This window comes from Chrysoperla carnea, chromosome 3 (genome assembly GCF_905475395.1).
Source record: "Chrysoperla carnea chromosome 3, inChrCarn1.1, whole genome shotgun sequence".
Classification (NCBI taxonomy): Eukaryota; Metazoa; Arthropoda; class Insecta; order Neuroptera; family Chrysopidae; genus Chrysoperla; species Chrysoperla carnea.
This window is the reverse complement of record NC_058339.1, coordinates 38,552,065-38,578,200: the sequence shown is the minus strand read 5'-3', so window position 1 is coordinate 38,578,200 and position 26,136 is coordinate 38,552,065. Positions and strand designations below refer to the sequence as shown.

The 26,136-nt window shown below is 29.8% G+C and overlaps 2 protein-coding genes across 3 annotated transcripts; both read right to left on the bottom strand.

Moving 5' to 3' along the window:
• Positions 1-10,393: 10,393 nt before the first annotated feature.
• Positions 10,394-12,883, bottom strand: LOC123296022 (uncharacterized protein KIAA1143 homolog). Its single transcript, XM_044877484.1, has 3 exons — positions 12,878-12,883; positions 11,396-11,525; positions 10,394-10,599 (listed from the first exon to the last, which is right to left on the bottom strand). The coding sequence occupies exons 1-3, from the start codon at positions 12,881-12,883 to the stop codon at positions 10,394-10,396; spliced, it is 342 nt and encodes a 113-aa protein (XP_044733419.1).
• Positions 12,884-15,306: 2,423 nt separating this feature from the next.
• LOC123295456 (putative uncharacterized protein DDB_G0271606) lies at positions 15,307-24,965 on the bottom strand. 2 transcript variants are annotated; one of them, XM_044876822.1, is made up of 5 exons: positions 24,517-24,965; positions 17,437-17,787; positions 16,030-17,050; positions 15,775-15,936; positions 15,307-15,684 (listed from the first exon to the last, which is right to left on the bottom strand). In XM_044876822.1, the coding sequence occupies exons 1-5, from the start codon at positions 24,781-24,783 to the stop codon at positions 15,416-15,418; spliced, it is 2,070 nt and encodes a 689-aa protein (XP_044732757.1). In that variant the 5' UTR covers positions 24,784-24,965; the 3' UTR covers positions 15,307-15,415. The 2 variants fall into 2 exon arrangements, with proteins under 2 accessions (XP_044732757.1, XP_044732756.1); XM_044876821.1 differs by having other exon boundaries at positions 15,307-17,050.
• Positions 24,966-26,136: the final 1,171 nt, after the last annotated feature.

Here is a 26,136-nt window from a genome sequence, read left to right as displayed (position 1 = left end):
ATATGCAACAAGTGCAATAATAAAGTAGTATAAAGTTATATACGAGTTTGAATATGTATGTATGGTCTGGTTTGTGTGTAAATATATGTGATATTTCATTCATAATATATTTTAAATAATACATACACTATTTACTTGAAAAAAAAAACAACATACATACTAATATAAAAGAAATAAACACTTTTAATATTATTTAATAATAAAAAAAATGTATTAATTTAATATAAGAATTTTATTTATTATAATCATATTATTTTTATTATCATGTATTTGTGTATAAGGGACCCTATACACGATAAGATTTGTTTTTCTATTTGTGATTTATGGTATGATTTTGTTTCGATTGAATTCATTACAAAGAACGGAAATGTTTGTGCTACTAAAGTTATTATTACTGTGTTATGAGGTAAATAACATTTGATCTCTAGTACAATGATTTACTTTTGTATATAAGGCCGAAAAAGAATGATATCAGACACCGTGTGTCCCACGATGGAAGCCTTTGTACATTAGGCCAAAAAGAATGGTATATACAGTGTGTTGAAATGGTTTAGTTAAGAACCTGTAATGTCAGAAAGTTTGAACGAAAGCTGATTTTCCTTAAGATCAAACAGTAAGAACAAACTCTATGGGCGTACAACTGTAGACTCTACCATTTTTAATTTATCGAGTTAAGTTAACAGTTTTTTTGAATACATAAAATCAAGACCCAATTGACCTATATTGCTCATTTTCGAACTCAACCTCACTTCTTACATCCCTTAATACGCTAAATCTCATCTTGATATCTCTTTTCGTTTTTCAGTTATCGTGTTGACAGACAGACAACCGGATAAATGTTAAACAACATATCCTTATTCGTTAGTAATTAAAAAGCCTTTGACTGGATAAATAAAAGTGATAATATAATGACTTCATTGATATAAATAACATAACCTCTTTACATTTACTTTAACCACAATAACATACATACAACCATCAGGATATACATACTTGTATTGTAAGTACATACAAACCATATTTGATAATAATGGTTTGATGTATACTGTATAGTGAAGAGTCAGAGCAAAGCCTTCCTCGTAAAGTTGTCAAACACATATAAACGCACACACCACAATGGTTAACGGTTATATATTGTCATTTATCGTTATTTATCGTTTATAAACATTTTATTGTGAATATTATTTTCTATACCTACATTATACATTTTGTGCCTATTGAGTATTTTAATAATCTGGGCACTGACATGATAACTTTATTTGTAAAAAATTGATACATACAAATAAACATAGTCTAGTCAACAAGTCAACGGACTAGTCAAACAAATTAGTGAAATTGAAATACTGGTCTTAAAAATACCGTGTAATAGCTGGAAAGCCAGTAGCTAAGCTAGAAAAATGTGATAGAAGCGAGCTTCATCACATAGAAAATTGCGAAAGTTATTAACAATTAAAGATGAAAAAAAAAGTATTTCATTTTTCGCCAATATTTCATACAAGTGAAATTTACAAAATTTAAAACCTCCGACCAATGCGATTTATTCCTTGTAAACAGATTTTTGGAAAATAAGCTATAAAACATTCTCAATCAAGTCGGTTCGACCGTTTAGGGGCTACGATGCCACTGAGAAACACACAGATGCACAGATAAACACTTTAAACTTATAACACTTCTTCTTTAATCAATATCAAAGTGATGGTCAAGGGCATCAGTGGAGATGAAAAGGATACTTAGAGAGCTATCATTTTTTGGGACAAATTTTTGGAAATATATTAATTGAAATTGAAATATTTGAGTTGACCTTGTTCTTTTGAATTACCTAATTATTTTACCATTTCACTTTTCGAAATGAATTGAGCCAGGTTTATTTTACCATTCATTTCCATGGTTATTATTATTTATATGTTCAAATTATGTCATAATCACCAATTTTTTAGTTTTTCGGGTACGGAACCCTAAACTAGCACTTGACAAATATCTAAGAACACTCTCCCTTAAATTATCCGTTTAGGCGCTACGATGCCACAGACAGACACACACATAGCGGTCAAACTTATAACACCCTTTTATTTATTTATTTTTTATAAACAAAAATGCCCGGTTTTGTTCGCAGGCGATGGCCGCGACACGCACAAATAACCTGGAAACGAAGGGTCGCAGGGAATAGCCCCCAATCCGTAATCGCCTTGGCAGTCTAATCGGTCTCTTTGCAACCGAATAAGTCGATTCATTATTAAGTCTTATTGCAATAAACAAGTTCACAAGTTTTACTAAAGTTTAATTGGAATAATAAGTTTAGTGCCCAGATTTCATACATTCTTTGTATTCATAATTCATATTATATATTATATAATAATAAATGCATGGTTTTATAGTCAAAACAATTTATATATAACTTTATATCCGATTTAAGTGATATTCGATATGGTGTCAAAAAATATTATGGAAACTCCCAGAGACCTCACAGAGTCAGTGGAGAAAAAAATGAAAAATATCATTTACGACGTACATTTCTTGACGGGAAATCTAGTGAAATCCTTGGATTTGATCTTGAACATAACCTCAAAAGTACAGCGAACCAAAAATCGATTTTTCAAATGGGAACTCCTATTTTTTATTGTGGATTTGCAAAGATCAGAATATTTTACGTCCAAATATGACTTTGATCATGCCCATTCTAAGGTTAAAAATCTTATTTCATAGGAAACTCTCACGCAAGAGGGGCAATCCTGGCTAATAAAGACAAGGAAATATCATGGCCAAATCAACTGGGGGTTTCCATACTTTTAGGATGCCTGTATATATATGTGTGTTTAATTATTATTTTAATGGTAAATAAATATTTTTTATTATAATTTAATCAATTCAATCAGTTTATGTACTGCTTTATGAGTATTAGTATTAGAATATAACTGTCAACTTATTAATAAAGTTTTTGAATGAGTTATTGTTTGTTTTGATTAATTTTTTTCTTTTTAGTCATATTTTTCCCGATAAAATAAACTTAAGCACTGTACCGAATGCCAACGGGGAGGAGTATACATAGTATTTCAACAATTAACTCAGTCAATTGTTTGTTTTCACTTGTTTAGAGAGATTTTACAGCTTTTTTTTACACCATGTATATATGAAATATACATAGTATATTAAGTTTAGTCCCAAGTTTGTAACGCTTAAAAATAATGATGCTAGGAAAAAAATTTTGTCATAAGTGTTCATAAAATCACCTAATTAGTCCATTTCCGGTTGTCCGTCCGTCCGTCCGTCTGTGGACACCATAACTCAAAAAGCAAAAAAGATATCGAGCTGAAATTTTTACAGCGTACTCAGGACGTAAAAACTGAGTCAAGTTCATAAATGAGCATCATAGGTCAATTGGGTCTTGGGTAGGACCCATCTTGTAAAAATTCCCATTCCTTATCAAAAATTAAACAACTTTTGTTTGAAACATTTTTTCGTAAACATCACTGTTTACCCGCGAGGGCGCCAATTAGGAAGAAATTTTATAATATGTACTATACTTGATTATCAGTTATGTATGTATCACATGTTTGTATGTGTAATGTGATCAACACTGACTATGCATGGTATTTCAACAATTAACTCAGTCAATTGTTTGTTTTCACTTGTTTTAATATTATTATAGATTGGCTGTTTCAAATAATTAAGTACCTTGAAGGAATGAACTAATTAGTCCAAATTTCATGGAAACACAATCGAATTCGACACTTCTGAAAATAGGTATGACTATTGATTGAAATCTTTTTTTGAGCTCAATAGATTTGCCGAAATTTCTTAGTCTTTAATTTTGTATGAATTTGGATTAATTTTGTATGAAGTTCTATAGTTAAAATATTTACACATACATTTTATCAAACACTTTGTATATGTTAAAGAATAACTCATTTTATTTTAATTGTTAGATTATAGTTCTTAATCGCACAGATATTCTGATCTTTCTGACCTTTAATGATGAAAATAAAGGCATTTATATTAAATGCAATTTTCATTTAAATTAGTTTTTCGGCGTAAATGATTTTTAATCCAATCTTATTTAAACAATAAGATTCTTAGCTATTTTTGCCGTAGGCGTTGGGTCAATGAACAGATAAATTGATATTCGTGTTTTTTGCACTAAAAAGAATTCGAGTTACTAGTATGTTTCTGCTTTTATTGTCACTGAGGAAAATATAAATAAATGATTAGCCAAAGATTTATGATTTTTGTTTATCTTTATAATTTCCCGCGTATTGTTTCAAGGCTAACTAAAATAATTTATATTATCATATTTTATCTTTGAATTATTAGAAAACCATAAAAGCTTTAACTTTTATTGTACTTAAGATAAGGAAAAACTTAATCTCTATAAAGTGTAAAAAAAGTACCAATTAGAAAAAAAAAATTCCTCTAGAACGACTTGGTTTAAACTTAAGTTTCAATAACGAAAAAATGTGGAAATTTTCGTAGGTGTTCGATTTTTCTAATCTATCCTTAAATTTTAACCAGGGTATATAATTTTTGGCAACACCTAATACAATAGATATCTTAGATTTCATACCAAAGACCAAGAAGTATTTTCTTCTAAAAACTTGATAATAAATATTGTTTGGGAATGCATATTGAAGGGAAAGGGGATCGGTTTTAAAAAAACAGTATTCTCAACTGTATCAAATGGTTCAATAGAGATAAATAATCATACGAAAATATAATATATCACTATCTCTCTTACACTTGTGCTATAATTTTGTAACAAAATGGCGGATCGTAGATCATGCATGCATGGCATCATAGACGGTTACGTAACCATGATAGCCGTCGTCAATTCCTTATAATACTCGAATAAGAAGACTGAGATATATTATGTATGAGACCTCTAGCGGTGCTATCGGTAATTTATATTTAAACAAAATAGTATACTTTTTGTTATGATGATGAAAAAATAAAATTAATTAATTGAAAGTCTAAGGTGGGAACAAAAGGAAAATTAAAAAATTTCATTGACAGGGATACGTAGGTAAAAAACGCGCATCTTTTTTAATTTTGTTGGTAATGTATGTTAGAGAGTTTTTTTTTTTGTATTTATTATTAGTCCTTAAAAACATATCTTAAGGATACTCGCTCAATCAAAACCTCCAATTAAAATTTGAACTAGTCTCTTGTCTGCCGAAAAGACTTTGGATCGATTTTTAATCCTTTTCCCGTGATCCAATCGAGCTGAAACTTTGCTAACAGACTTGTGACGAAGAGTTGTTTTGGTTTTTATGGGTTAGTTTTTTAGACAGTTCAATCATACATTTGAACAGTATTGTTTTAAATTACTATGGTTTCATAAAATTCATCTATTTATTTAATGCCTGATTAAATATATTAGCGAAATTCTATTTTAAGGCACCAGTTGTCGCATGGTACAGAACATGTCATAAAAAAGGGATAATGAACTATTCTGGTTTTAAGCTTTGTGCAAATCTAAACCTTCAATTTTCGGCTCATTTGTAGAAGCCGAAATACATATTTTAAGTTCCAAAACGATATGATATAGGCCACAGGTACCGTAAGGACCAGAGGTGGGTAATCAATCGATCGCGACAGGGTAAAAAACTACCGACCTCATAATTAAAAGGTAGACGGTAGATTAACGAAGGTTAAAGGTCTCCGTAAAGGGGAAAGGGTCGACGACAAACTCATGACAACTAAAAAAAGTGGTACATATAAGCAAGTTTTTGTAAAGGGACTCCATAAACGGAAAGGATCCACAGTAGTGGGTCTAATAAACTTGACCACCCCAGCTATAGACTAACCTTTTGTGCTTAATTGCTCAATATTTCGTCTGCCTGGCTGCCTAATGTACAGAGGTTTTCAGGTAAAAAATTTACAACAAAATCATAAATCCCAGTTCTTTTTTTCACTTAGTTCCACATAAAAGTAGTATCGTCAAGGTAATTTTATTTCACTCAAATGCCATTTAAGGTAATTAAATTACCTTCAAAATATGACATTCGTTTAGAAGACAAAGAAAAACTGGTTTTCTTAATTTCCATAATTCAACTTAACAATTAGTTAATACTTGGATCAGGGAAAAACTATTATAATTTCTGCGTTTAATTTTGCATTTTCAACGATTTCTGTTAGTTGAACAGGACCGCATTTTTCTTGACAAGTCGACTCAAGCTGTATAATGACCTCCACAGAAAGGGTTAGTGAATTACCAATCGCTTTTGATTAATTGATTAAATATCCCGTATACAGAATGTTTCAAAAGTCTTTAGTATACAGAATGTTTCAAAAGTCTCATCCTCTATGATCAAAAATTGTCCTTAAATATACTGATATATATTGATTTTACTTGTATGGAGGACTATGAACTCTCTGGACGTGTCATTTACCCCTACAGAAATCTGCAGGATGTCAGGTATATAATGTTTGGGTTCGACACCTTGGATTTATCAATCCCGGAAGCAATACTAGCAGAGAAGCTGTGGCTTCTGGCCTCGACAAAATCCTTTAGCTTCATTTGCTGTCGATTGATTTTACTTGTATGGAGGACTATGAACTCTCTGGACGTGTCATTTACCCCTACAGAAATCTGCAGGATGTCAGGTATATAATATATTTGGGTTCAACACCTTGTACCTATCAATCCTGGAAGCAATACTAGCAGAGAAGCTGTGGCTTCTGGCCTCGACAAAATCATTTAGCTTCATTTGCTTCAGTAGTACCTATTGTTACAGCAATTTTTAACGCCAAAATCCATTGGAAGCGCTGGCGTCGATTTGATCATCTCTACCATGACTACACACATATCGAATTGGTAAAAGTAATGGCATTATAAAATATCTTAAAAAGCACCCCACGCTTTTTTACAATAAAATGATTTTTTTTCTAAATCATTCTTTTTTTTTAACTTATAGAAATTATTTATAGCTAGCTGCAAAAGCATTTTTTTTAAACTATTATTTATTATTGATTTTTTAATCTTTAACGATGATTCAAAATGAAAAACAAAATTGTTGATCCTAAAAATCATGATCGGGATAATCGAACAAACTTATTAAATTATTGCATTGTTATAGGTCCTTGATATATGTGCGAAATTTCAATTCAATCCAACGTTTTGAAGTGGGTGAAAATCACGTTCAAAGATTCACGTTACATAGATACATACCAAGCTAATAAAAGCGTGTTAAAAATACGTTAAAATGTATCCTATAAATACTTATTCGATAAATAACGTTTTCGTTTATGTTTATAAACAATTTTTTGATTACATAAAAAATTTCTAACTACGTCAATATAACAAAAAATAAATCCGCCCGTTAAAAATAAAACACGAATTTAACCTCAATCGATATATTCAAATTCATCGTGTCAAAATTATTAAATTAGACAAATGAATAATTAAGGGATGGAATAAGAAGTGTTAACATTCGTTTTTTTTTTATGTTCCTTCTGCTTTGAAACATCATTTTTCTCAAGCAAATCCCCAAGTAACATCTGCCTTCGGTCTTTGAGTTGCGCAAACACATTTGAATGGAGCTTGCTGGCTATAGAATAATGGCGTTGGCAGGCACCACATTTAGGGTGTTCTTTGCGTGTTTGATGATACGAACACAAGCAAAGAATTAGCACACACACACTAACACAGATACATGCCATGTATTGTAGTTTATTATGTCTGTTGCTAGGCAATCTATACGATATACGGCAATCATTATGGGTATCGATATTCAGGTGATTCTTTAAAAAGTTTCCATCTTTATATTTCGAAAACAGGGTAAGCACAACAAAATAAAATTAAAAAACATGGTATAATCAAGAAAAAGTGTCCCATCTTTGAAATTTTCCACAGTCATTCTTCCACTGGGGGGTGGGGGAATTGCTTAACGCCCTTTTTTGGGAGGTAGTTGGAGGATTTTAATCAGTTTTTTACCAATTAAAAAAAACTATGCACAAATGAAGAATGTTCTTAGCAATGTTTCAAGTGCGAGTTAAGGGTTCCGTACCAGAAACAACTAAAAAAGAGGCGATGATCTTCAAAAGCTGTTCAGTTTGGAGAAGGCTATAAGAACGAAAGGCAATTTAATGGATAGTGCTCCTAGCTATGTTTCAAGTACGAGTTTAGGGTTCTGTATCCTAAACATATGTCGGGGATTTTTTAATATTTTGTTTTTATTTGTTAGCACCTAATTTTAGGTATTTTTTACTTATAAATGTTCAAATAATAATTTTTTTTACAGGTTCATATTAATTATTGAAAACAAATCACTTTTGTGGGAAAAATTATGTTTCAATACTATTCTTTAAGTTTTAGCCTCAAAAAACTGTAAAATCAATTAGCGAAAATTGAGGTGTGGGAAAGAATGTTTATCAACGAAAGGTTGCTTTTTTGTAGCAAAAGACATGAATCTGTTACAAAAAATATGCGGTTCTACTGAAAAAACAAAGTTTGTCCCAGTTTTTGCGTTTTTTGAGTTTTTTTCCGTTTTCGAAATATAAGGATGGAAGCTTTATAAAGAATCATCCTGTGAAATAAAAACAATTATTCTCATCAGCTTAAAGAGAAAAAAATTTTACGATTATTTTTCACTCAATTATGTTTTTTTAAATAAGTTTTCCTTTATTAATGAAAAACGTCGATTTAAGTTTGATGTCTGTTCTCCATTTTCATGTAATGTCCTTTCAATAGATATTTAGGATATTAGGCAATGTCGATTTTAACCACCTTTTTATTAGAGCCATAAAAAAAAGTTTTGAGCAAATATTGACTTTAGAGGTTTATGGACCTAGAATAAAGGACTCGATTCTTCTTGGTCAATATAAGACGATTTTTCAAGCAGAAATATTAAAGATATTCTTAGATAGTCAGGTCGCTATTCGGGCCCTTGAGGCGTCAAGATTCCAATCAAGGGTAGTCTATGAATGCTTCGCCGAATTGAATCGTCAGGCACTGAATAATACAGTCAGATTCAGCTGAGTATAGAATCACTCTAGCGTTTAAAGGAATGCAGCAGTGGATTCGTTGGTACGAAGGTAGTCGTCTCAAAAATAACTTTCACCAGAGCCTATCATTCCCATTAGAAGATGTTCCGTAATTTACCGAATCAAGGAATGAATACGACAAGCACATTAAGATTACTAAGACTTTGTACAGACAAAATTTTGTATAATAACAGCTAGACCATTCGACTATGCTCGTCGGAAATTTACTAGAGCACATTTGAGAAAGGTGGCGAGACTCTTGACAGGACACTTTCGATTAAACTATCAGCGTCATAACATGGGGCGTGGCCTCTAATGATCCTACTTTGAAGACCTGTATGGAGTTGTTACACCTACAGAAACCTTCAGGGCGTCAGGTTCAGAAGCTGTGGGCTTTTTACGTAGCGTCTGGCTTTGAAAAAATCCTAATATGCTTTAAATAGCACCTCTTACCCGGGAATGTGCCGTCTTCGGTTGTTAGCAAGGAGGGTACGGAGGATCCCATGGTCTAGGGACCCATTTGCGATACCCCTCTTAAATTTATTATTATTATTAGGATGCTGCGAAAATGTGCATACTGTCTCGCCGTTTGATATACTTGAATAAAACAAGTGAAAAACAAACAACTGACTGAGTTCATTGTTGAAATACCATGTAGAGACATTGTTAAGAAATCGTTTATTTTTTACGTCATGTAAGTAAAGAAAGATAGCGATTCTTACACACAAAGTAATAAAAGTATGTTTTTTCTCACTTCTTCAGCGGATATATGTAATATATATGTATATGCTATAACAAACAAACACATACATAATATATGTAACGTATAAAAACGTATTTAATTTGCGCGCTAACGGGTAAACAGTGATGATTACGAAAAAATGATTCAGACAAAAGTTGTTTATTTTTGTATAGAGAACATTTTTTTACTTTTAAATTTTTGTTCTTTCTCTAACAGTTTACAAGATGGGTCCTACGGACCCAATACTCAATTGACCTATTTTCATTAAGAACTCGATCACACTCTTTAAACCCTAAGCAATCTATAAATTTTTTAGCTAGATATTTCTCCTTTTTTTTTTGAATTATCGTGCTTCCAGGCAGACAACCGGAAATAGACTAACTAGGCGATTTTATGAATACCTATACCAAAATTTTGTTCGTAGCATCAATATTTTTAAGCGTTACAAACTTGGGACTAAACTTAGTAGACTTTGATATATTTTATATATACATGGTATAAAAATCTTTGATTAGTGTTTCACTAAAACTCAAGATACATATTTGATAAATTATCAATTTTTTCTATCGCTTAGTAAAATACAAATTTTAAACAATTTGAATTTGAATATGATTGGGGTAGGACTAAAATTTTGTCCAGTTTTTATAAATCCATTAGATACGTCTGTGTACATACCTAAAATTCGTCTTCGTCTTCGTCCTCGTTAAACGATAAGGTCGGTTTAGAATTTTTTGATTTTTTCTCTTTCTTTGAAGAGGAGGAAGAGACTTTAGACTTTTTCTCTTTAGAATCCAAATTGGGTTCTTGAATATTTTCACGTTTCGTTGGAGGTTTACGAAAAATAACACGTTCGGTTAAATCAGCGGGTTTTTCTGCTTCCTCTGTAAAAAAATTTTTAACATGCCGAACATTCAAAAAATTAACGTCCTACAGCCATTCGTATGTCTTTACCCGTGAGGCCCGTCAATTTTATAGTCAATAATCACAAAATAAATTTTTTTAAGTTGTCATATAAAAAAATGACCCTGAAATAAAATTTTAGTCGAAAATATACTTGAGAAAATTTGTTAGGACTCTAAGAACAAAAACTAGACAGTAAAAATAAAATAAAATTTTATAATGATTAATTATTTGTAATCTAGCCTCACGGACAAAAGGCATTATATGATGGCACATCGAGAGCTTACAAAATACCGTTTTCCGTGAATGGGCCAAACCATTACAAATTAGAGGGGAGTTTGGTAGTACAGTATATATATGTATATAGATACGTAAGTATATAGCTTATACATAGCCATCAGCAGTTATATGCATGGTATAACATTAAATACACGGACTGAGTTCATTTTACGTTTCAGAGACGGACACAAAGCATTCACAAATTTCATTGATTACTACGCCATCTCGTTTTAGGCAAAATATTGCGAAAAAATTAATGTATTATCTCAAAATTACATTTCCTTACTCAAAAAATAAACTCTAATGTTATTAATATAAAAATTTCATGAAATTATTTTCTAATATATAACTTTTTTTAAACTCCCACCATAATTATTAATCACGCATGCTCAGACCAAATTCTAATAAAATATAATTATAGATATTTAAACAAAAATTAATATTTTCAAAAACGTTTCAGATAAAATCAATAAAGTAAAAAAACATTTAAAAACTTACCTTTTTCAAGTTGAGCTTGAGCTTGTTCAGCTTCTTCGGCGGTTAGATCTCCGGGATTTAAAACAACAACAGTAGGTTGTTCGTCAGGAATATCTAAGTTATCCACAAAATCGGTAGGTAATTCTTCACGCTATGTTACAAAATATTTACAAAATCAAAAAAGAAAAATTTTTGAGAATAAAAAATGTTTTTTTTTGGTATCAACAACGCCTTACTTTTGTATCAACTGTAGGGCCCTCTTTATAACCAATTTGCTCTTTTAATCTTTTCAAAAAATTTGGCTCTTCTGGTTTAATATATGATATATTTCTTTTTGACATTGCAAAATTAATTGAACAATTTTATTACACATTTAATTTTTCCACTGAAAACATTTAAGTTTATTACGATCATAACCTAATTGTTTTTAACTATTTTTTCGCACTCAAAAAAATTATGCACTTTCTAAATATACACTCAATATTTACATGTAAATCTAAATTTAATGCTTGTGTAATTAATAAATTAATTAATAAAACGTTTTAAATAAATTAGTAAAGATGTAAAATTGATTTAAAAATTAGTAAATTTTTTTTTCTTTCTTGTGTGGAGTAGTATACCGTATACCTACGGCGTACCACGTTGATCCGTTAACTCTACTAAAAGGAACGGGATAGGATTCTCTATTATATGAGTTATCGCTTCATCAGTTTGTTTGTCTACCTAGAGACCTTTAGCAGGATTGTGGTAAATAAATAAGGAAAAAAATGGTTGATATTATTTTTAAATAACTTTAATTTAGAGTTTAATAATTTTCCCGGTTTTAAAAGTTCAGTACACAATATGCATAGTAGAGTTTTTATTACGTTTTGAAATGAGCAATAAAATTTCAAAGGATTTAAAATAAAGAAATCGAGGATTATCGAAAAATACAACTTTTAAATAAATAAATAAATTGATAAATAAAGTTATAATTATACAACTTTTGTTAATAAAATTTAAAGGCTTTTGTTATAAAAAATTTGTCTGATCTGTTTTACAAAATTTAATTAAAAAATATAATAATATAATTCTTTATTAATTGCCTAATCGTCTGCCATACTTGGGCGATATTAGAGATAGAATATCGAAAAATAATTAATATTTGAAATTATAAGAAAAAATATTAGTATACTAGGCCATCTGTTGAATATGGTCGAATGTAACAGAATTAACTAGAAATGATTCGTTTTACGGATGTTTAAAGGTATGTATAAGATAAAAAGAAAATTCATTATTTACGAAACTATGCCTTTATTAGTTTATAATTAAATTTAAATTTCTCTCAGACATAATTTCTTAAATATGAATATGTCGGATAATATCTTTTATTAGACATCATATATGACGGCTGAAGTTTACCACTTAATTGACCAGAAATTTCCTCATATTAATGTGACCTGTGTGTTAAAATCTTCAAGCGTAATTTGTGTACAAATATTAAATTTGGGCATCAAAATTTACCTTCATCTTGAGTGACGTATATCCGATAGCCTTTCGAAAATTTGAAGACGCGTGGTTTTGAGCCATTATTAGTTTCTTAGATATATTTCGGATAAATGAAGTTTTTCCTTTGGATGTAGGTGTGTTTTGTAGAATGAGTTTTGCCATGACTTGTAAATATAAAAGTGTAGGTACTCGTATAATTGTGACCTTCCATAATTGTGACCTTTCAAGAGGTTGTTTCTATTATTTCCTTCAAATTGTGGAATTAAAAAAAATGGCTTAGTTAAGTATTTCTTTAATTCGTATGTCTACAGAAGGTAGGCAATATATTTACAAGTCTGTAACTATATTACATTAAAAAAAAAAATTTTAATTTCTGTGTTAGCCAAAACATCTCCAAAAATTGTAAAACTATGAAATTTTTATTTTAATTAATTTATATATTTGTTGTTGTAATTCTTCAAAAATTACCTTTTAAAAAACTAAAATAAGTCCAACTTTCATTAAGAAATATTTCAGAAATACTTAAAATGTCAGTTGATCTATTTGTTCTCCAAAAATTCATAAAACCCTGACCTCCAGCTCTGAATTTTATTTTGAAAACGGTAAGGATTCAAAAATGTTGCTAATGAAAATACTAATAACATTTGCTTCGTACAATATAGGCAGTACTGCGCTTTTCATAAATTTCAAGTTCTAATATAATGGCCCCCAAAAATACATCAGCGCAAATACATCATATAAGCCGAACAAAAGTAGTCATATGTGGATGAAAATAAACTTTTTCGGGGCAAGAATTGAGCCAGATTCAGTTTGGCTAGTGTCTTATGAGACAGAGGACCTGAAAAATATCATATTTACCCTCCCAATTGTTCGATCTGGAATAGCATTTATTCAACAAAATCGATAAGTAGTATACTTAATGCTACTTTATAAAATTTAACAGATCAAGTTGAATAGGTACCGAGAAACACGATTCACTATTTTTTATTAGCTATAATAGATTTTATGATATAATTCAACGAAAGATGACTTCTGGGTAGACTTCTAGGTTTTAAATAATATGAAATAAGTATTTGAAAAAGGTATAAAAATCACAGTTATAAATAGTAAAATAATAGGAAATAATGCAAAGAATGTGTTACTAATCGAATTAATTATTCAAAAATTTTCTCTGTTTTTATAATAATTAATGTAATATAATATACATTTATTTAAATATAAATAATATCACAATTACTTTTAAACTAAAATATGTTTTTTATCATAAGTATAAAATTGTTCTTTTTTTGAATTTATGTTTTTTTTACTATTCGTTTATAAAAAATCGACGTTCATATGTTATTATAATAATTAAATATTTTTAACATAATTTTTCATACATTTTGTTGTAAAATAATAACATTTATTATTATTTTTTTCATACAGTTAAAAAAAATTAAATAAAAACAACTTGTTTAAAAATTCCATTAATAATTTTTTTAAATAAATATTTTGTGCTTATTTAGGTTTTTTTAACGGTTATGATTTATGGCTACTATATTTTTTTAACGTTAATAATAATTTTTTAAAAACATGCTGAAGCGAATAAATAATGCGTTTTGGTTATTTATTTTTTGTACATAAAAATTAGCGAATAAAAATTATAAGGAATGATTATTATATGATGAAGACAAATAATTGAAAGTTTATTGCCTTTATGCCACAGTAAAAAAGGGGTAGTTTGCACATGCACAGGTGAAAAAAAATTAACTAAATTTTTTTTATGTATCCACAAAGATCATTAATTTTTGTATACTTGCAAAAAACTTTGAGAGGTGATTAAAATTTTGTTTTATTTCTGATTGACAATTAGATAAAGAATCCTCGATCAGGTCTACTCAATTAAAGCAATAAAAAATACTGTCAATTCGTAAGATAATTCTTTTAAGGTAGAAAATTATATGATTCTAAAAAAACTTAGTACATATTTTTCATTGGCCTAGGGTTCCCAACTCTCCGATTTTGGACCGGAGACTCCTTTTACTAAGACTTTTCTCCGTTCTCTGGGCGATTAATAAAATCTCCTGATGAAAATGAAAATTCAAAAATAATTTTTAAAATAAAATTTACGGTATTACAAAAAATAAATAAATGAGTTTAATAAAATAATTCCTGAAAATTGGGCTCGCAATTTTTCAAGGCAAGCATTTGCAAGCAATGCAGATGGATTTATGAAAATAATTTTAATGTGACCTTTCAAAATCTTTTACATGTATATTTTAAATTTCCTTCTACTTCTTTGATTTGACTAGCTTTTTTTCGATTTCTCACAATTCTAAACGAATAGCCTTAAAGAATTAATTTAAACTAAGCAGTTCTGTTAAAATTTTAACTAATTTAACTAATTTTATTCACTGCTTAGTCTATTTTTCTGATAACTCCCATAAAAATCTTTAACGAACAGCTTAAAAATAATGGGATTAAAACGAAAACAAGGATAAGGCCGTATATGCTTATAATTAAACTATGCGAAATAATAATTAAACTAAGACTATATTAGCGACATTTTTTATTTTAAAGTCTTGTAATTTCCGAACTAGTGGAAACAATATTAATATCTGTTCCATCCACACGTGTAGAACTTCTACGGGAATAATAACCTCCACGAGAATCTACAGGACTTTGTAACTTTCCAATAAAAAAATGCGATGAATGAGCAGACGCATCTGGGGTAGTCGCATCTAAACATTCACACGATAGACTAGAATCAGATAATGTTGGATCCGTCTCATATTTTGGTAATGCCAGTAAACTTTCTGTGGATTTGGTTGGTTGCACATATTGTCGACTAGGTCTACGTCCATAACTACCTTGTTGCTGTTGGTCAGCTGAATGTCGTTCGTTGTGTTTCGAATATTGTCCTCCATTTGGATTTTGTCCCATTTGTTGATTAGATTTTGAGGTTTGTGGTCGACTCTTATGATGTTTAGCCGAGGTGTCCAAGTATCCATAACCAAAACCGTAACCTCCAAAAGATTTAGTTGTTAAATTATCCCAAGATTTTGGTTTAACAGGGTTATATTGTGTATACTGCTGTCCTTGGTCATTATCAATACTCCCTCCTTCGACGCTGGTTTGATAATAGTGCGTTCGCTGCGGATGATGATAAGTATGTTGTTTGGGTAAATTTTTATTCGAATGTTGTTGTTGTCGATTAAACTCCCCAGCTGGTGCATCCCAGTACAAAGTATCTGTGCTTAAAGAAGTTGTATACGATGCAGCAGAACTTTCAGCCATTCCCGCCACTTGGGTGTTACTAAATTCACTAGAAGTACACGAATGTAAACTGCATTGGCTAACTAAACCGGCGCCAAAATTTAAGTATCGATGTTTTGGTGTCGGATGTGACGAAACATGTTGCTGCTGTTGATTTTGCATGCTCTGTTTGCTATTTCGTTGTTGTCCATAATGATTCTTCTTTTCTTCACAATCATCTCCAGGCTGGTCTGCCGAACCTTGACAATCTCGCTTACTATGTTGTCCTTTATGATTACGTGATCGTCGCCGAGTTGATGGAACACAATGGGGGTCACAACAAGGACTTGCTAAGTCGTAGGCTTCCAAACTGGTGCTATCCTGGTTGTTACTTGCTTTCATACAAGGGTTACATAAGTGGTGTCGTGAAGAATGCCCCTCGGATTTTTTGTTTTCATTTTTCATGGAATTGGAATTGCTGGATATTAACCCATTACTTTGGTGGTATGTTTTATTTGACCGGGTGTTATTATCACAGGGTGTTTTTACAATGAAATGATGTTGATCTTGAAGACGACATGATCGTTGCGGACATAAATTTAATAAGTATTCACCAGCACCATTATCAATTTGAGGTATGACGTAAGTACGATAACGTGGATCTAAGTATTGATACGATAGCATTAAGGTGGGTTGTGGTTCAGCCTGAGGTACCTTATTTACAATGTCTTCGGTGGATAAGGTGGAACGACAGTAGGAATAGTTTGTTTGTTGTGTAGGATGTCGACCATTGTCGTCTGTATTTACGGCGGATGCTTTTTTACGCGCTGGAAGACTATGTGTTTTCCATTTACCTTCAAGTATTTGTCGTTCACGGAAACATAATTTGTCCAATTCTTCCATTTTATTTTGAAGCACTCGTTGAAGCTGGATATATCGTATGTGTAACTCCACCTAAAACAATTATGGGCTGTTAAAAATTGGTCATAAGGCTTTAAAACAGAAAAAAATTTGCCTACACGGGCTGCAGTACACCAAACACGAAGACATGGAATGTTGGAGTTTAAACCACAATCTGATTTGCAGTTCCCTATCTTTGGATCCTGCTATATTATTAAAAGAAGAAAATGGTGTAGCCTTCCAATAAAAGATTGGCCGGGATGTCATGCTATGCTACTTTACAATTTGATTTGGACAATTGGTGTCTTAAGAGTCGTTTTTAATATTTCTTAGACCACGAAATGTACTTGTAAAAACGTTACCAGTTGACGTAAGTTGACCGGAGAAGTCACAAAGAGAAAAATAGGGATTCATAAGCGAAATTTAAAAAAAATACATACCTTACGAACACAATCTTCAAAGAGTACAACCATTCTCATACGTGAATCACAGTTCTTGATAAAATTGACTAGAGTTTTATGATCTGCTTTTTCCATATCATTACCATTAATTGAGAGGATAACATCACCTTCACGCATACCAGCACGATAAGCTGGTCCATCATAATCCACGTAATCTACGTAAGTTATCATTTCAATTTCTTGTTCTTTCTTATAATGTATACCATAACTTTGTAATGTAAAACCAAATGATCCATTCTTCTTTTCCACAATAATTGTACGTCGCCGGCGATCCTCTTCAGGTTTGGTGACTGTTACACGATCCGATTTAACACGTTCCAAAATTTGTGACTGTAATTAAATATATTTTATTAGCAAAAATTGAAGGCTTCGTCAGGTATAATTAAAATATTTCAAATGTCAACAAGATTATTTAGTGAACGTCAGTAATAATCTCTTTTATAAGTTTATAGTTTATACCCTGAGGTTTTAATTGTCTATATCGTTACTGCAGGGCTGGATTAATGCAAGGGCCTGGCTGGACCTAGATCCAGCGAGTATTCTGGAGGCGCCCAACAATCAAATGAAAAAAATGTTATTGCTACTATTTTTTTAAACCCATTTTCTCAACATAACATTGTATGGAAAGCAAAATACTTCCATATAATATGAAACATAGCCATCCCCTATTATTTCAAAACAAATATAGGTAAAACATAAGCAAACGTTTAATGACTAATAAAATGTACATTTTCTTTATATTAATGCTGGTCACGTGCCTGGAAACATATCTATTACAACCGCTCTAAATATTTATGCTAATAAATAGCATTCCTAATAAAGCAGGTTTCCGTTTTTATAAAGCTATTGGATATATTTTACATAATGATTCATAAAATAGCAGTATTATAATCGCGAGTTTGCTAAAAAAATTAAATAAAGTAAAACAATGGGCTTGATCAAAATAACAATGCCTGTCCACTTTTTTTCGGGCGCATACATTAACTATCTCTTATTAATTACAGAAAAAAATATGCTTTTTTGGAAGCCCAAATAAAAGGGAATTGATATTTTAAACAAGCTCAATAACAATTTTCATTTTTTTTTATTTTTATTTTATTTAAGGTCGCTTTTAACGTCTAGGTCATTGGCGACCGCAGAGATTTATACATTATAATTTTCAGGTTTTATTATTCTCAAAATAAATTATCCTAAGTGATCACAAATTTTATTTAGTTGGGGAGAATAGCATATCGCGTATCGGTGGTTAAATTTACGTCATACATTTACGTCATGCAAGTTGCCTATTTACTAATTTTTTAAGTGAACTTTAACATTGATCGTTGATTATTATTGTCATTGATTATTGTTTATTAATAAATAGAAACATTTATAGCACTAACTCATGCCTTACAAATGATATTTGACACTTAAGAGACCTCATTCCATGAGGTTTTAGAAAAAAGCGAGCGGTTTCTTTCATTTTCATTTATTAGCCGATTGTTGTAACATCTTTTATTGTACAGTTTAATATAATTGTACCCATATTTTGTTCATTGATTGTAATAAAAAAAATTATCAATATTTTGACCTACAGAATCTCTTATACAAATAAAGCACACTTAACTATTAATTTACTTTAATAAATTAAAATGCAGTGCGGGTCATATTTCATACAAATTATTAAATATTTAATTCAGCAAAACTATTGTTAATTTTAATTATGTTACAGAATTGACATTAATTATGCCACAAAGAAACATAATACATGTATAGTTTAAAAATAATTACTCAACAAATTTGAAAAGAAAATGCGAAAATATTGTTTTCAATCCATCAATATTATTTATCTCATTGACATTCAACATTTACAATATAGAGTATTTCATCAATTAACTCAGTCAATTGTTTGATTTCACTTGTTTTTTTCATAAATATACGAATTAGATATGCAAAAATCAAGATAAAATTTCTTAAAATATATAATTTGGAATATAAGCTTTTGAAAAAAATTTTTAACAAAGAAGATCCTTCTAAACTTAAAAGCAATCTCTGTATTTCATATAAAAGCAGACATGTAAAAACAAAGCTGGGTGTTTTCTACATCCGTTTTCAATTAAAAGCAAATTAGATTTCATTATTAACATCAATTTTCTTCATTTTCTTGAAAATGTTCATGATACCTATAATCAAGAGATGTGTATCGTATCTACTCGTAGGTGTATGTAGGTATATTGATTCCCTATCTTAATAGGTATCAGTAACACTTGTAACACCACTGAATAGAATATTATATTGGATAAGTAAATATTATATATTTGTAAGTAAGTATATTTTATTAATTTTCCGATAAGATATTATTGAATTTATTCTGAAATTCGAAATAAAAATTTTTACCTTTTTAAACCGGAGGAATTTGAGATAGGCGATAGAAGGGGTGCAATAATGTGCTCTTGTACTTCCCTGTTATGTAAAACATCAACAGTAGGCATATTTAACAATTGGCACGTTTGATAAATATCACAGTATAAGTCTAGAAAAGTCTAAAACATTTTTGATCATTCTCTAACATTTTAAATATTTTCAAACGATTATGAACATGAAGAAAAATCTGTAAGATTTTTTAATATTCTAGAATATTCTAGGCCTTTCCAGAATTTTGTAGAACACTCTAACCTTTAGCAATATTTTAAATTATTTTTAATCATTCTAAATCATTCTAGAAAAATTTTAGATCACGTTAAACTAATGATAATTGCTCAATACACTCAAGTGTAACCAAGAACGCCCTTTTCTAAACATCAAGTGTTGAAATTTTAATTAACCTAAAACGGTTGCTTAGAAAATTCTGGAGGCATTGCATTATTGTATTTGTAATAAACTCGGTGGCGATAAAGATATTTTTCTCAAAACGTGGTGATGGCACACCTGTATCTTTACCGCAAGTTTTCATAATTTATCACTATAAACCTTAAATGACGAAGGATCCTTAGCCCATACAGTCAAATTTTCAATTTTTCTAAGCAAGTGTTTTGCCAGTATTCCGAAAAGTATCCTTTTTTCCAAAGCTATAAGTGTTTTTTTCCGGTTATAAGTGTGTTGAGAATTTATCATCATTTGAACAATATCTACCACCTGGTGAATTCCTGCTATTATAATTTGGACCTCCTTTTATATTAGGAGAAAGTGGTCTATAATGATCTCTCACGGTAAAACGATCCCTCGTTTTTTTAAGTAAACCATTAAACCCTTCTAGTATATTTATCGGTATATATATCGAAAAACTTATGGTGATATATAAGTTAATTTGTGTTTCGTAACAAAAATACTAATTTTACTGCTTATGACTTATGGTCAGACAAATTTCAACTTAAAATTTCTTTTTTTGCATTAGTTTTTACCGGCTGGTTGTTTTACTCTTGACTTTAGTAATATTATAACACATTTTGATAGGCGTATAATAAATTTTAAGGTCTGTTTTTATGAGGATATTCAAATATGTCGTTGGGAGTAAAACTATCCCCTTTATATAGGCTAAAATGATCCCTATTTTGTGTGTAAAATTATAATAGATAAAATGATCCCCCATCATATAACGGTTCTTGAATGTGTTGATTTAGATGAATTTATCAGTGATTATTGTTTTCATAATAATCGTTGATGCAATGTAAAAGAACAGTTAATATTTTACATTTTACAAGGTCGGTTAAAACGATCCTTTTTGAGAAATATTTAATAGTTCTAAAAATTTGAACAGATCAAAAGAAATTGATATGCCACTATTGTAACATTTGAAAAAAGAACTCGAAAATATTTAGACGTTGTACATATGTCGAATAGTTTGGTTATAAATTTCAGTTTTTTCTTAGGGGGAACGTTATAGACCACCTTCTCTTACTCTAGTCTTCTAATGCGTTTCGAGTCTATAATAATTTACTTAATCAGGCAAGTATATGATCTGATTTCTAAGAATCATACATCTTACGGTTTGCTTAGTATGTATTTAGGTATTCAAGGTTTATATGAATAAAATAACAAATGTGTAGTATTTATTATAAATAAATGTTGTAAGCCGTAAGGTGAAAGATACGATAATACATAATAATAATAATGATACTAATAAAACGAACTAAGGACTTGGATTGGAATGATTTATAGGTACCTATTCATATTCAATAACGACTGCTACGTACTTAATCCATTTTCTTTTTTTCTTTTCATGTTTGTATATCTTATTAATCCCATTTCCTTCAATAGGTGGGAGCATGCATAAAATAATCATTTATTCAATTTCCGAATAAATCACATTTATTTTTCTTTAAATAAATCTCATTAAAATATATCCAACGTTTTTATTCTTACTCAGAAATACATGAAAAAAAAACCTTTTACATATATCCTCATTGAATTAGGGTTGAGGTTTTGGCAGTTTGTTATAGAGATTGACAAGATTTTATTTCCGTAGGAATTAGTAATAGGTTATTTATCACTTATAGATAGTTTAGCAATTCGAAGACCTCCTTGTAGAGGCTAATACCAGAGCACATTTCGAAAAAATTTGACCAAACAAGTGAAAACAAACAATTGATTGAGCTAATTGTTGAAATACCATGTCAGGACACTGTTGATTACTCTATTACGTCACGCATATTCCCATATAATACATACTATACAATTTGCGCCATCGCGGGTAAACAGTGATGTTTACGAAAAAATGTTTCAAACAAAAGTTGGTTATTTTTTTATAAGGAATATTTTTTACATTTAAACTTTTGTTCTATCTATAACGGTTTACAAGATGGGTCCTACGGACCTAAGACCCAATGGAACTATGTTGCTCATTTACGAACTCGATGTCACTTTTTACGTCCTGAATACGCAGTAAAAATTTCTGCTTGATATTTTCTTTCGTTTTTGAGTTATCGGGTTCACAGACGGACGGACGTACAGCCGGAAATGGACTAATTAGGTGATTTTATGAACACCTATACCAAAATTTTCTTAGTAGCATCAATATTTTTAAGTGTTACAAACTTGGGACTAAACTTAGTATACCTTGATATATTTCATATACATGGTACAAAAAGCTATAGACCTATATATAGAAGCTATAGAAAATTATTTTTTTTAAATCTATATGTTTTAAACGAACGTAAAAATATACATTTTTTAAATGTTGTTAGGAAAAAGTCTCTATTTCATTATAAGTATTATTTTCATCTCATCTAATGTCCATGACCATGACTTTGATATTGATTAAAGAAGTAGTGTTATAAGTTTAAAGTGTTTATCTGTTCGTCCGTGTGTTTCTCAGTAACATCGTAGCCCTTAAACGGTCGAACCGATTTGATTGAGAACACTTTATAGCTAAGTTTCCAAAAATCGGTTTCCAAATATAAATTGCATTTGTCGGGGGTTTTTTTAATTTTGTAAGTTTCACTTTTTTTATTAATAAAGATATAAATTAAATGTCTACTATTATTCCACTTTAGACACTTAAATTCTGAAACGAACAGTAAAGTTTTTTAAAGCATTTTAAGAATTTTGATGTTTATATCTTAAATATCGAACACACAAAAAATTATGAAAAAAAAAAAATATAAATATGTAGTTCAAGTATTATTTTATCCCCAAATGCCAGTAAAACTCTGAAAAAGGCCTATAAATTTTATAAATACAGAGAATGTTTTCAACTAAACAATTTTTAAATATAGACAATTTTTTTACATAAATATGTTAAATATAGTCTAAAAATGTTCAAAGTTGCTCAAATTTTTAGGAAAAACTTGTATGTTTTTTATATTTCTCTGGAAACAACATGTATTAATATTTATATACAGAGTGTTCAAGAAGTTAACAAGTGAAGGCCAAAAAGATTATAAACTAATTAGATTTCTGATTAAGTTTCAATAACTTATAAGACACGCGCTTACAATATTTGTAATTAAAAGAAACGTAAACATTATTACAAATTATACATAGACACATTAAAAAAAAACTACTATATTTGGTTTTGCATAAATAAATATTAAATGCATGTAACTTCTATTGTTTTATAAATTTAATTGTTTGTTTTAAAACAATTGATATTTAATCGACAAAAAAGGATCAATTTACATCATCATAAGTAGACAAAATTATTAATGATATTTATGCGTGTGGTAGGAACGATGCACTGTATTTACTGTTAGAGTATTTTGACCATTAATTATAGTTAAGTTCGAATAAAAACATGCACTGTTTGTGACAACAGTTATGTTACTGTACATAATACTTAGACGTAAAGAGTATACATATACTCAATTTACACACAACTGAATATTTTTAAGTAATTTTTTTTTTCTGGTTCTTTTTAACAAACCGACATAAAAAAAAGATATTTATTACTAAAATTTTCATAATTCTTTGTTTTATTAAATATCTATTATTTTTTAGATCATTCCTAAAAATAGTTTTTAAGATATAGACGAAACTATATCATTTTTATATTTTATCGGGCGTTGAATATTAATTATATCCACCGGTTCACTTTAAAGCAAAAGAAGGATAAACAATTGCAAATGATATTTATATTACTTATTTTCTCTCTGTATTAATTCTATATTTTTTTCTCTTTTATCTCAGTGTTCCACATCGTCTGTAATAATTCATCTATAATATAGTTGCATCAATGAATGTTTTTACTTTTTATCTAGGCCCGTGAGATAAGAAGTACTTTTCTCACTCAGTATGCATGAGAAAAATAGTTCATTGCCGCACTAGGATAGTAATTAATTCATTACCACACTAGTATCGCAAATAACAGAAAGAATTATTAAATAAGAGCTTGAAATATGGCTTTATAAGGGTTGGAGCTTTACTGCTAACGAGTTTTGTCTGTATATTTATAGTTTTTAATAAATTTCTGCATATAAAATTGTCTGCCAACATAAAATATAGGAGAGAAAACAATGCAAATAGAGTTACCGAAGTGACCCCCGACTGAGGTTGACTGAGGTTGCAGATAATGCGAATTATCCGTAAGGGTCAACTAGTTTATACTTATTAAGATATAAAGTAAACAAATTTTCCAATACGTACTGGTGATGACTCAATCTCTTCATCACTCTGATCAATCTGTTGTGATTGCCTATGTTGCTGTTGTCTATCTTGTTGTTGTTGTTGTTGTTGTTGCTGCTGCTGCTGCTGAGACTGTTGTTGAGACTGATTTTGTTGATTTTGAGCTGTTGTTTGTGTTGTTTGAGATCCTTGAGATGTTGTCTGTTGTTTTTGTCGTTGTTTTCCTTGTACCTGCATTCTATTTATTGATGAATTATTATTATCACTAATTAATTTTGGTGAATTCATAATCAATTAAATAAATCAATTATGTAATTAACAACATTCTAATTAAATTCATATTTATATTGTCATTAAAATTTTCATACATTATTGCAATATAAATTTTTTATGTCCACATTATTTTAAATATTCTCATTGGAAAAACACTACTAATAATATTAGAATTGTTTGTCATTAGTTTAAGATTTGTTTTGAACATTTTTGATAGTATTTTGTTTTATTCTTTTAAAATAATATTTAAATGAAAAAAAAAGAAAAGATTCGACGACGACGACGACAGAGACCTAACAACACACTTCAATGTTGGTTTTCAACATCGACGTCGCTTTGCCAATAATCGTTGTTAGACGTCGTCAGATATCGTGTAACTTACATACATACACATATGAGTGGGGTGTATTTGTGTAATATATTTAGTTTGTAGGTACGTGTTTAATGGTATTACCCAACAGTGGCGTATCTAAACACTATTTTTTTGGGGTGCATTACTAAATATAAATCCTTCTCATCATGGCTGTATTCAAAAAATTTTTATTAAAAAATACTTTTTAAAGCACAGTTTATTGTTTATTTTTCTATGTCATATATGAGTCACTCATACATGACTTTTCGTAAAAGCTTGAGTCGCTTTATAAAATATCACAATGGTTCAGAGCACCTTAATGTATGTATGTAATTACTTTTGTTCAGGGAGAATCTTGCAACTTAAATTTATATTGAGTGCCTCAAGCTTTTACGAATAGTCATGTATGAGTGACTCATAGAAAAAATTATTTTTTACTTTTAAGTACAATAAAAGCTTATGCTCTAAAAAGTATTTTTTATTAAAATTTTTAATTTAAGACTAAAAATCGTCAGTATATCAAACATGGTGGAAGCGATGGGAAAATTTTACTATGCATTGGCATCCAAACTAAGCGTGCATGTAAAATTTCCGCTCAATCGGTTGACGAGAACTGCTTCAAAATTGAGTTGCAAGATTCCAAGCTTGTAATATTAGAAACGGTTTGATAAAAAATTTTTGTTTCATCGTTAGTGGGGCTAAAGAGAGTGGTCAACTAAGGTAAAATGGTAAAAATATTTTTTTTAAAAACGAAAAACCATTGTCGCGAAACATTTTAATACTCACATTTTGGTTGATTCCCACTTACAGTCAAAAAACCGTTCCTGTTTTAAGCTGCAACTTTTTATACTTACATCGGAAAGTAATAAAATTGCTCGCTCTTTTATTCCTTAAACTGTAATTTAAAGTTTAATTGACTTGAAAAAAGAAAGATTTTCAATTGTGGATACATATTCTAATAAATATCGATTCCTCATATCGATTTTTTGGCTATATTTAATTGTTTCAAACTTCAG